This window comes from Wyeomyia smithii, chromosome 3, assembly GCF_029784165.1.
Source record: "Wyeomyia smithii strain HCP4-BCI-WySm-NY-G18 chromosome 3, ASM2978416v1, whole genome shotgun sequence".
Lineage (NCBI taxonomy): Eukaryota > Metazoa > Arthropoda > Insecta > Diptera > Culicidae > Wyeomyia > Wyeomyia smithii.
The window spans coordinates 251684313-251697192 of record NC_073696.1 but is presented as its reverse complement, the minus strand read 5'-3'; the positions used below and the strand labels follow the sequence as shown (position 1 = coordinate 251697192).

Sequence of the window (12880 nt, the reverse complement as noted above, 5' to 3'; positions counted from 1 at the left end):
GAAATATTTTTAATTGATAATTAAACTTAAACCTTCCCAACATAGCATTTTTAAATAGCTTCTCAAAAATGAGTCTGCATAGACGACTCATTTTTGAGAAGTTATTTAAAAATGCTATGTTGGGAAGGTTTAAGTTTCAGCCAAATAAAAAATGACAATTTAAAAAAATATTAAAACTGGGTTTTTTTTTGTTAAACTGCTCTGCTGCTGGTACCTCGACTGCTGCTGCTACCACTAACGTTATCCTATGCTACTTGGTAAGCACCATTCTAGTGGTCACTAGTAAACTGATTGGTTTGAGTGAAATCAGGCTCCTATATAGCCCAAACAGTGCATTCTCGGTTAACTAGGTCTAATATTCTGTCAATCGTGGTAGGGAAAGCACTAAGCGATCAATCAGAGGTCGAAATCGGCCACATTTACATTTTTTGCATTTGGTGGGTGCATAGATGATTTTCCAATCTGCTGATTGCTGTAAAAATGAAGGAAATCGGTTGGAAACTTGGTTGAAATTCTAAACAATTAAAGGTGGACAATTTTCGTGACGCTCTCGGTGTTTTCTGTTTTCCAATTTGTACTCCTCCAAATGTTGCAGTAAGATATAAGTCTACGTCAAGAAGTCAGATTTTCTAGAATTGTTTTATTTTTTATAGATATCTATTTATAATTATATTTTTGTTTTTTGTTTTCTTTAATTTTGTCTTAAAAGCAAAGTAAAGCCTCGGTGCTACATTCCGATTCGGAACTCGAACTTCTGTTTATTTATACACAGACTTCGCAGCCAACTGTTTGATGTACAGGACAATTCCGGGGTAGCGCTACGATCCTACTGACACTATCAGTCTCTCCCAAGCCGTGACTCGAACCTACGCCAGTCGTCGTAGGCCAGCATCGTACCTCGAGATCATCTGGGTGATCAATTTTGTCTTACGGTGTTTATTTTTTCTGAAAAGACAAAATTACTATTCATAACTTTGCTGAGAACAAAATAATACCCATCAAACAACCCGTTCTGGCTTTAAGATTGTTTACTTATTTTTTTTTTTTTTTAAATTTAACTTTTTCTCCTCATTTCTTCATAATCTTCATAATTCATAATTTGTAGATTAAAAAAATCAAAACAATGAGACGATTAAGTTTATTTTTTTTATTTCTTTTATCGTCACACCAAATAAACAAACCGTTCTGGTTTTTAAAATATTCGTGCTCTGTTTTGACGCAGGACTACGTCTCACTTTAGTGAGGTGGCAAGCTGTGGAAAGTGTAGTTAACAAAAATGTATTTCTTATAATGCATATTATGTTACTACCTCTGAACGTATTTTAAACGCAAATGCAGGTGGAGGTTGCCCGAAATTTGTGGCATAACGACATCTTTTCGATATTACATTATTGAAAAGTTGAGATGAAAATCAATCGTTTTAAGGGAACATTCATAAATGACGTAGCATTCGAGGGGGGAGGAGGGGGTTTGCAGTTTTGTGACGAAAGGTGACGAGGGGGAGGGTGGGAGGTCAAACCAAGCTACGTAGCAAATATGAAACTAAGAAAAAAATTTGGATTTTTTTCTAATTGTTATTTTTTATCACTGTTTTGTATGTTTTGGATTATTTTTATTACTTTCTTGTCTTTTGTTTTTCATTTATGATGACACCGTATGTTTTTGATAATAAAATTTGCAAAAAGAATTATCATGTGTAGGGGGGGGGGGGTTGTTACAAAGCTACGTAATTATCTAGAGTGGGTCCTGATTTTGTGACGAAATGCCACGATGGGGGAGGGGGGTGTCAAAAAAACTCTTAAAAAAGCTACGTCATTTATGGATGTTCCCTAATTTAATTTCACTGCATTCAACCAATCAACCGGCTCGCTTCTACAGCTGAGAATAGGTTGATATAGCGTAGAATCGAACTATAATGCAAGCATTATTTCTTTCACCAATCAGATCTTGAACACAAATCTTGTGTAATTTTTCGAAAGCACCTAAGTAACAATGAGAGATTCTCTCCTCTCTCACTTTGTTTAGTTAAATATGTCGTCATTATAAATATTTTCCAAGCTTTCTTTCCCTTAATCGAGAGATCGTAATACTGTCTTGCTTACTATGCATTGAGTGTTATGAAATATGGAAAAAACAACATAGTTATTGATCAAAGAGAAAGTAAACAAAGAGAGTCTCTCAATGTTATATAGGTCCTTTTGAAAAATTACGCGAGAAATATCATAATCAATAGGAAAAGTTTTTCTCAAACTTCCGACATAATAATTAGACTATCTTTGCAAATCCAAACAGGCGAACAAATAAATTATCAAGCAACAGGGAAACGCAACATTCATTTTAGATTCATGTTGTAAGTGGAGCCACTTTTTCGAGTTACGGTCCGCGTAAAAAACCGCCGTAATTCAAAAAACCGCGTTAACTCAAAAATCCGCGTAAAGTAAACCATCAAGAAAAGCTGTAGAAAAAAAAAAAACAGACGCCTTACGACCAGTATTCAAAATTGTCCTTGACGGTCATTCCGGATATTTAGGAGGGCGGAGGGTTTTTTTTACTAAGTATTTTTCTCAATCAACACTTAGACGTTTTTGGTTCCCAACCCGCGATAATTCGAACCTGTCTGTATGCCATTTCTTCAATTTCGCAAGACACAAAAAAATTGTATGTCTTATGCAACACAAATGTACAAAAATTATCGAGTCGTGATGAACATGGAAAAGTTCAATGAACCATTGTTATCGCATAAATGCATTATGATCAGATCTCGTACAACATCCGCACTGATCTAATATTCATGCTTTATTTTGTCTGGTTTTTATTTTAGAAAGATTTCAATTTTAATATCGTCTTGTTTCGCAATATTTATGTTGAATTAATGTTGTAGGTGGCTCCGCCTTTTTTCAAGTTTCGTCATTTTCCCAATTTCGCAAAAGCAAAAAGATTTTTTTACATTCCTGTTACAATGCACGAAAAATGAATCCTATTTCGTGTTAGCAAACAGTGGAACCGGATGGAGCTCTCAGCCACGGTGTATCGTGTTGCGACTTAGAAGGAAGACAATCGAATTCTTCTAACTAATTTTGTAAGTGGCTCCACTTTTTTCAAGTTGTTTCATTTCCCCAGTTTCGTATGTCTAGCTCAGTCACGCAACAAAATAACACGTTGTATAGTGTTGCGGACTAAGAAGGAGGACAAAGAAATTCTTCTCGTGTCGCAAGGAAGTAGATAACAAGAGTATAGCCCTCGCAGACACGCAACAGTTTTTTACTTTTAGTATTTGGCAGTATTTCTCCTAGATTTGTTTCCAAAAAACTCGATGATGAAACATAGTACATCTTCTCTCGTTCAATAAAAATAGTGTTGAAAATCCTGTTTAAAAAAAACCTCTGAATCATGGATCGTATAAATGGAACTATAAATTTTTTGCATTCGATTCAGTCTGTAATATCAATTCCACCCAAAATTTTTTGTTAGTTCTAGTTCAGTTTTTACATTTCGCGATTTTAATTTTTTTATAAATTTAAAAAATTGTTATTACAATGAAACCTGAAAAAAGGTATAATAAAAAAAATCTAGAGACATTTTCCCGTCGGGATGCGGTGTATTTTTCCAAATCTGTATCACATTTCCAGTTCGCTTATTTTTCGCTCTCTTTACTTCACATACTGTCTGCTCAATGAACATTTTCACAATAAGATCCTAAAATTTCGATCTTTAGAGTAGCATCCAGTATTGTATTTTATCAGGAGGCAATCGAATTCAGGAATGTTTAGATTTCAATGTATTTGAACCTAATGGATTCAGTTATACCTCAATTATATGCACCCTCAATTTTGAATAAATTTTTATTTTCAACGTTTTCAACTCATTCGTTGCTCAGCACTACTTCTGTTTTGCTTAGTAATATTGTTAGGTAACATACCTTTTCCACTGAATTTTATTGTATGTATCACTTAGATTGACTCTATAGTAAAATAAATTTGTGATCAACTCGATCGAACAAATTTTTTTTGGTTCCTGATTCTGACCCCGAAAAATAAATAAATTTTTCCTCGGACTTCTAGGGTTGAAGATGGAGAAAGATGAACACAAAAACCAACCAAATCAGTATAGTTTTTTAACCCTTTCCCGCTCATGGTGACTCTAAAGCACCAAGAATTATAATCATCATATCTTGACACTAAATAGTTTGTTGTGCTTACGATTGTTCCATAAACTTTTATATGCTGCCTCAGAGCATCACTGGGCATTTTCTTCAAAATACTACAGTTGACAGTAATTTTAGTTAGTCTATAAAGTGTTCAGTTTGAATTTTCTCGTGAAGCTTTAAATTTTAATGATAAACCTTGTGAGCGGGAGAGGGTTAATAGTTTCACGTTGTTTTGAAACTTTTTTCAGCACAAAAAAACCATGCTTTGAATTTTCGCACATTTCAAAATTTTAAATTTGTAAGATACAAGTAAAAACTACTTTTAAGCAGATTGTCATCCGCACTTATTAGAAAAAAAATGTTCAAAGTGCTGCAAGGAAGCCACTTATAATCATGCTTTTACCATTATAAAAAAATCTGTCATGAAATGAATTTTATTTCATACATTATGAATCAATCAAGAGGCTTAATTAAAACATTCTGATCACAAACGAATTCCACCTTTTTCACCCTAATGGCAAAGTGTTTACCATCAAATATCAACTGAACCACTAACCCACCTACGAGTGCCTGTCTCTATACACACCGGCAGCTATCGTTATCGCAAACCGCAAACCTAGCACGCAAACACGACTTTTGTTTTTAGTTCACCCTTATCGTTCGGCCAGTGATAACAAGAAATAAAAGGACGACGTTTTGTTCACGTTCAAGGTGCCTTTTATTACCAAATTTTCTCAAGACTCCGAATTACTACTTTCTCTCGCTGTCGTTTTTTTTTTTTTTTTGGGTGGAAAGTTTGATATCGTTCCGAAACAGCAAACAATCAGAGTGTCCCCGTAAAGACCATGTGATAAACCTTTGGACCGAAGATCTGCAGTGCTGATACTAGAAACTTGTCGCATTTTACTTATTGCGCTGTTCGCTTGCAAGCTCTAGTGAATCGAATCGTAAAGCAAAATTGGAATTTTGTTCACGCGATTGTGTGGGCGGTAGAAGGCCATCAAATAGCGCCGCCTCGGTGGAATTTAATCTTGACGAAGCTGTCTATTGGGTCTTGGTCTTGGTCAGCCGATGAGGTGCGAATTTATAGTTGACCGTGTCTTATCTCCCCAGCCGTACGTTCTATGGGCGAAACTTGCGATAAGTCAGAATGGAGAAGTGTTCACTGATAAGGGAGTGTCGGTACCTTGCGGCATTGGATCCGCATAATTGCTATCCGACTATTTGTATATACTCAAGCTACTTCAGCTTGCTGAATCGATTAATCATCAGTTATGTTATTTAAGAAATGCCAAGAGTAGCTTTTAGATCAATAACCTGTTTCTAAATTTGTTTCAATTTCCTAAATCTTTTTATTTTTCTCGTTACAGATACCCATTAAGCGTCAAACTATGTGAGTACGACTCTAGCAGCAATCTGACCAATCCCAAAGAACATACATCTTATGCCCGCTCTGAGTGATCCACTAGCAAAATGAACGGCCTTTCCACCTTGAATCGATTACTTGGCAAACGAAACAAAGATGGTAATAATTTTGTTTATACCATTTTCTCATTCAGTGATTAACTTGTAATCGTTGCTTCTCGTCCCTAGTTTCCAAATCCACCTCGAACCTCAGCCGGTCGACGACCAATCTGGACAGCACTAGTCAGTACAACAAAATTGTCCCGCTGGCCGCCATGACCAACGCTCCGTTCGAACAAACCTTTCGGATAACGGTCCTGCTACCGCGGGATCAACTGTACGTGGCACGAATTGGGGCCAAAACCCGCTTGTCTACCCTGATGGACATGGTTTGCAGTGATAAGCAGCTGGACGCGCAAAAGTATCTATTCCGTCATCCGGCCGACTTTCACCAGGGATTCGAGCTGGACCTCACTATCGGCGAGGTTGGACTGAACGAAATCCGATTGATGTCCCGTGGGGAGCTGGAAAATATGCAAACCAATGAGTACCGATTAAGCACGAGTGACATCTTCCGGCTGCATCAGAAAAACCTTCGGGAGAATTCAGTATCCTCGTCCGATTTAGGTCGAACCTCGAAGGTAGCGTTGAAAACGACTAGTCCCTACAGCTCTTCTAATTCACTAAACTCAATGGATTCCTCGGGGCTGAGCTCCAGCTCTCGTGGAGGCGTCAATGGAAACCAGCACCACGCACCAGTAGCTCCTGCGAGGAAGAAACGAATCGCACCTAGGCCTCCTAGTCAAAACTCAATTCCCGAAAAGGGTCCCCTGGAAACGGTTAGAGACGATTCTATCTTCAAGGAACCGCAGCTGCCTCCCTACTCCAAGAAAAATTTTCACGTCTCTTCCCCCAATCTCTATAGCAAAGAGCTGAAAACCACTGACTCCTTTAATAACAACAATAACAACAACAACAATAACCAATCCAGCGATTATAACGGTAACGGTCATCACACGCCAGAAAGCGTCGAGGAAATAAACAACATCATCAACACCAAAACCTCGTACAGTACACTGAAAAACCGTCCCACGTCAATGTACATCATCCGGGAGCCCCCGGAAACCATTAATCATCAACCGCCGAACGGCAATTTGCAGCGCAGTTCACTAAATGGCACAGCCGGCAGCCTGGTGGATATCGTAAATCACTCTCGCACTTCATCCAACTCGTCCGAAGTAGTCAAGGACCCTCGGGATTTTCAGGAAGGTCCAAAGCAGCCTCCGGAACCCAGAAAGCGCCTTGATTCGAATGGTTCTCTACGTGGTCGACTCAATTTATAACCCCTTACTGACTTCATTTTTGTTTTCAGCGAAAAAACCTAAAGCGCCAGCTCCGCCACCGCGAGGTGTGTCACTAGGCACTAAATTAACGACGGAACCGAAAATTGTCCCAACGCCTTCACCCAGGGCGCCGGTCCGGTCTACAATGGCATCCGATAGCGACACCATTATATCGGAAACCGACTCCAACCGTAGCGAAGCCGATGAATTACAGCGGAACAAAGGTAGGTTGCGATCTGGATCTTCCATTCTAGAATTTTGACAGCACTTTAAATTTCAGAAACTGTAAACAAGTTGAACGCCGTCAACAGCACACACCAGCACAGGGCAGCTACCGCTGCTGTCCAGCCACAAAATGTAACAAAAGTAATGCTAAACGTTGATCAAACAGCAGATATCCAACCGGCGGAGTTGTCCTCTCCAAGCACACCCAAAGCTTCGACAACCAGTGGAGCTTCCTTGGTGTCGATAACAATCGTGAAAGAGGAAGCACCCCCCACTACGGCAAACGGACACCACCCTGCGCCTGCCCAGTATAAACCGGCAGTCGCTCCACCGATCGTTTCTACCGTCCACATTGTTTCCGCCGCAACTAATGGCGAGCAAAAAGCGGGGCCCGAGGCCGATCGACGACTTTCTAACGGTGATAACAGTTCGGAGGAAGACATTAAAATCTACAACATTGAATCCGGTCAGGAGTTGCGCATTCCGGAGGGTAAATCCAATCGTTCACCGAGCCCCGCAGAAGAGTGGACCTACACTCTACCGGCTCCGCCGAAATTCGCCGATTCGTCTATCAAATCCGGCGAGTACGATGAGAAGCAACGTTATTTCGATCTGCAATCGACCTACGTTGAGAACACTACCGTAATGACGGACCAGCTGACGATTGGTTCCGATGATACGGAGGAGATTCGACCGATTATTCGTGAGAAAATCCTGATAGACGAGAGTGGGTTGGCTTCCATGGAAACACTGGAAGAGCATTCATTGTCCACGATGACGCCAAACGAGAGTGAGGACGGCACCGGCAGTAGAATTCTAACGCCTGGTTTGATCCCGTCCGACATCGAGGATAGCTACCGGGATGGCAGTGAGTTGCGCGAATCGATGATCCAAACGTTGGAAAAGCGCAAAGAAAAGTTGAAACAAAGCGAGCTGCAGGATTTGAAGGACTCCATCGAGGGGAGTGGTGTATTGCAGCCAAAGGAGCAACCGCAGGAGTGCAACGAGAGTGATATTATGAAATGTGCCAAATTGAACGAGGAAACGGTAGTCGATGATTTTGCGGTCGTTGTCAAACGGAACCAGGTAAAACCCACGCAGGCTGTGGCGCTTGCTGAAACGGAACCGATTGCACCGAAGGAGAATGAAGAACTGGTGGTGGTGAAACGAAAGACCGAAGTCATTAGCGAGCTGAGTCATGTCATCAAAGACGAGAATGGGCTTAAGGAAGTATTGACTGGTGGGAAGAAAATCGAGGAGGAGGAAATTCCCGGTGCTAATAGGAGCAGTTTGAGTACGTTTAAAATAAGCACCTACAACAATGTCGGCGAAGTCAGGGAAGTTTTGAGCCCACAACCTGCCGAAATGTACAACGAGAAAGAGGAACAGGTGAGTTATGACATATTTTATCATGGCTGGTATTTTATTTTTTGACAAAATCTTCTCTAAATTTAGCCTTTAAACTTTAAACTATTGACCTATCTACCTTCGTCGATCCTTGCAGGTCGTTATACCACCCACTGCACCCAAATATGCTAGCGACGAGGAGGGCAACTTTGTTGTACGTCGCACGGTTTCTTCCGACTCCACTCACCGAGGCAAACTGAGCAGCGACGAAGACGAATCAACTAATCGCAACGTTGGAACTCCCCTCGGTAGCAACAACAACAAAAAAGATCCTGGTCCGGTCAAACGACGCAGTTTAACCGTGTTGAACAGCACACCACGCAACATCAATCGCTCGGATTCGTTCCATTCGACCCGCTCGGATTATATCCAATCGTTGAATAGCGTTAACGGGCTGAAGCTGACACCTCGCAGTACGTCGTACATTTCGTTGATCGGGGCACAGAAGTTCGAGAATCGGTTCTCACAACCAAGCCAGCGGCGTAAGTCGACCAGCGAAATGAGCATCTGTGATTCGCCTTCGCTTCAAAGTCTGGAAGTAATCAAAAACATTCTCAATACGTCGAGAAGCAATCTGGCTGGCGAAACTTTGCACTCTGTTCAAGAGAAGGAAATTTTACCGATGTCGGCAATCAAACGGAACAGTTTTACCGATATCTCCACATTGGTGCAGTATAAAAGCGAGGTTCTCCGAGGTAACGGCATTGTCCGACGGGAAAGCATGATAGAACGGAAAATTGAGCAACTAGAGGAGGAAAAGCAGGTGGTTGAAGAAGAAGAGGAATTAAAGCCGACAGTCAAGCTGGTGCCGGAGAAAAAGGTTGAAATTGAGCAACCGGTGTGTCCTAAAACTATCGACAACGACGAAATTGTAGTCGACGTGTCCAACGAGTCCAAAAGCGATGATGAGAAGTTACAAACCAAGCAACTGTCGGCCGCTGCAAACAAGCCACAACCGCAAACCTCCGTGGTAAATATTACCACCACCAGTACGACCGTTGCTAGCAGTGGTGTTAGTGTGACGGTTAATGCTCAAAGTAATGGAATCAGCGAGCAGAAGTGGGAATACAAGGGCCCTCCAACCATTAACTTTACCACCTGGAGCGAACGGCCAAAAATAGATGTTTCGATTAAATCCGATCGTGATTACCGATTCGGAGGAAGCTCGACCCTACCGAGAGGGTACAGAAATGTAAATAATACTACCAAAATTAGCGTCAATACAACCCCAGCGCCATCAGCGGAGAAACAGAACGGAGTCGACTGCCCAGTTCCCCATGAACAAGTGCCATTGAAAAGCGGCGATTCTGCACTCTCGCAAGAAGCAACTCAAATTGAAACGGTTTCCGCGCATTCCGATAAAGAGCGTCTTCCGATTGTTCGCGCCGTTGAGTACAAGAAAAATGTTGTACCACCCCCCGTTGCACAGAAACCGATCGATAAACCGTTCTTCTATGAGACATTTTCTCGTAGCCAATCGGCAGTAATGCCCAATGGTACCGCCACCATTAACCGACTTACTCATGGTCACAACAAATTTCAACCGGTTGTGCGTGGTTTCAAATCGATTGACGAAAAAGAACCACCTGTGGCATCGAAGGCCCGTCCGGGTTCTATGATTGAATCGACTAATTTTTCCACCGCCATTCTAAAAAGCACTCCAGTCCGAAAGGAAAAACCAGCGCAACCAACAGCACCCGCTTTGCCTTTCGGACAGAACACGCTTCGCCGAACCGGTCTAAAGGACAAAATTCTGGCCCAAGCAGCCCCCGAACCCGTTAAGCAATCACCTACAATCACGCCCGCACCTGTATCCACACCACCTGCAACGGATGGTACGGTTCCGAGCGTAGCTGCTGCACCACCACCTCCACCGGTGACGGCAAAACTTACAACTCCAGTGGTTCGCGGAGCAATCGTTAAAAAACAACTCCCGCCACCCGAGGCGGATCCGCGATCGGCCTTGCTGGACGCCATTCGGTGCTTCAACAGAGAAAAGCTACGCAGTAAGGACCCTAGCGCTGGTGAAGAAGCACCTTCGCAGTAAGCCCTAACCTAACTTAATAATGTATCCTAATGTTTATTATCTAACTTTCTTTCCCATTCACTCTACGACTACCCAAGGCGGAAGCTGGATAGTAGATTGAATCGTTATTAACTTATTACTTTGTTGTTCCCCCTGTTTTAAATTTTCTTCTCTGTATTGGCACAGCAAACTTTTCCCCTGAAGCGTTTTCATTTTAAATAGCACGCTTCAACATGTAATAAAGCATATACATAAATTTTAAACATCGGTAAATTTGTCTTAAAACGAGGTCAATTCCACGTAATTTGTTATTTGAATACGGGACCAAAGGTAAAAGGTGTTTTTGTAGCCATTTCCCCCGGGCGGGTTGCCGAAAGGGGCGACTCTGTAGGTAATCCACACGAGCACAACTATGAGATAATATAATAGTAACTGTTGCCTGACACCAAGCCTCCCAGCATCTGTGTGACAGATTTGAACAGGCAACACTAATAAAATATCAATTAAACAAGAAAATAAACACCTGCAGATTTATGCTGCCTAGACTAATACAGCAAAACGATAATGAATTCAATCACTCGGGTATTAATCATTAATAATTAGTTTTTTTTTTGTTGATTTTATCCTTACCCTTCAGCGAATGTTTTTCTTTTGATCCAAGAAAACTTACGCTCACAACCACAGTTTTTACACAAACACACACACACGTGAAATGGAAAGAAAGAATTATCATCAGTCAGTCATTAATTGCTAGGTGTACTATTGAAACGTAGTTCTAGTAGGTTTCCTTAGGATGTAAACGGCAAGTTATCACAGCTAGAGCACTAGGAAGAATCGATATAAAACGATGATAAACTTCTAACGGGATATCCAGGATGTACATTTTCGATTAAAACATACTTTTTGAAATAAACTGATATTATTACTAATGGAAGCAGAGGGCGCGTGTGATCTAATCGATAGAAATTCAATAGAGAAAGCAACTTTTTAGGTTTTTTCGTAGTGTTAATTCACAATATATCTATAATTACACCAACAAAAATTTGGAACAGTTGAAACGTCGATGACAAATTTTTAAATGAGGGTTTGATAAGCACATGCCCGACCTAAACGTCTCAAAAAGTTTTTGGAAGAAATGTCTTTCAGAATGATTAAACTATCAATGTTTAGAAATTAAGGGTTAGCAATGTTTCCATTTAATTCTTTTACCACTACTTGATCAATGTTTAGCTAACATTGCATAGTTTTCATAAACCAAACCAGATGTTTAAAAAGTGTTTTTAGATATTAAATTTACATTTATACATCATTTGGGAGGTAAAAATAATGTCTTGTCGCCCTTTCAATAGATGGGGTAGCCGACTGTCAGCTATTCCTTCTCCCAAATCCTGGAAATGGCCCAGCATAGTAGGCAGCCAACGCTTTTTCAGAGCTCGCTCGGCAATTCATCTTTGCCGGTAGTTTCGTTGCTTTCCAGCTTCCCAATCTTACAACGAACTTTATAAACATCGGGGGCTGGTACTCGGTCACCTGCTGCTGGTACTTCTAGGTCAGTTTCGTTCCGCTCCTGCTTTCTGTATCGAAATATTCCTTCCACCTGTCATCCATGAGTGGGTTCCCATTCGCATATCGCTGACACGAGATAGTTGCTCGAGCTCCTCATGTTCACGATCCTCTTGCGCTTCTTGCGTCTGAACATCGAGATCATGTCGTTACGTGCCCGTTTGTACTTGACCTTATTCTTCTTCGTTTACTTACCCAGGTATATCGCACAGGTCTGGTTCTTTTCATTCATTGCTGCCATTCCCCGTCATACCAGTCGAATTGCCGATCAGTGCCTCCCTGAGAGCTGTGCGTATCTTGTACCAGCCGTTCTCGAGAGGCAATGCGCCAAGTCCTTTAGCCGTAAATAGTACTGTTTCAAGCTGTTGCGTGCTTCTTCCGCAGCCTGGAAGTCCCTGAGCTGCTCGATGGTGAGCCGCGGGGATTGGTTAGGCCGTGCGTGATACACGGCCGACATTTTCGAGCGCAAGCATACCGCAACAAGGTAATGGTCCAAGTCAATATTTGCACCGCGATTACTGCATACATTAGTAATGTCTGAGAAGTACCGGCCGTCGATGAGAAAATGGTCAACGTTGTACGTTGGTCAGATGGTTTTATGGATGTGTTTGCGGGGAAAGAAAGTACTTCAGACTCCTTCCCTTCCAATCTGAGTGTTCATGTTCCCGATAATGATCTTGATGTCTCGAGCTGTCGTAGAATTTTGCTTAAAACGCTTCTTTTCCTACATCGAGTCTTCCTTCGTAATTCCAAATTTCATTCATT

General features: G+C 41.4%; 1 protein-coding gene across 8 annotated transcripts in view; it reads left to right on the top strand.

The window, feature by feature from the left end:
• Nucleotides 1-11486, top strand: part of LOC129730449 (uncharacterized) — a 185852-nt gene extending 174366 nt beyond the window's left edge. For 6 of the 8 annotated variants that reach the window (XM_055689779.1, XM_055689783.1, XM_055689785.1 and 3 more), the window contains 5 exons: nucleotides 5518-5672; nucleotides 5741-6865; nucleotides 6924-7118; nucleotides 7175-8508; nucleotides 8624-11486. In XM_055689779.1, the coding sequence (XP_055545754.1) occupies nucleotides 5621-5672; nucleotides 5741-6865; nucleotides 6924-7118; nucleotides 7175-8508; nucleotides 8624-10573 (4656 nt within the window). In that variant the 5' untranslated portion in view covers nucleotides 5518-5620 and the 3' untranslated portion in view covers nucleotides 10574-11486. Of the gene's footprint in view, nucleotides 1-4804; nucleotides 4859-5075; nucleotides 5224-5517; nucleotides 5673-5740; nucleotides 6866-6923; nucleotides 7119-7174; nucleotides 8509-8623 lie in introns of those variants that run through there. The other 2 variants (XM_055689786.1, XM_055689787.1) reach the window with 2 other exon arrangements.
• Nucleotides 11487-12880: the final 1394 nt, after the last annotated feature.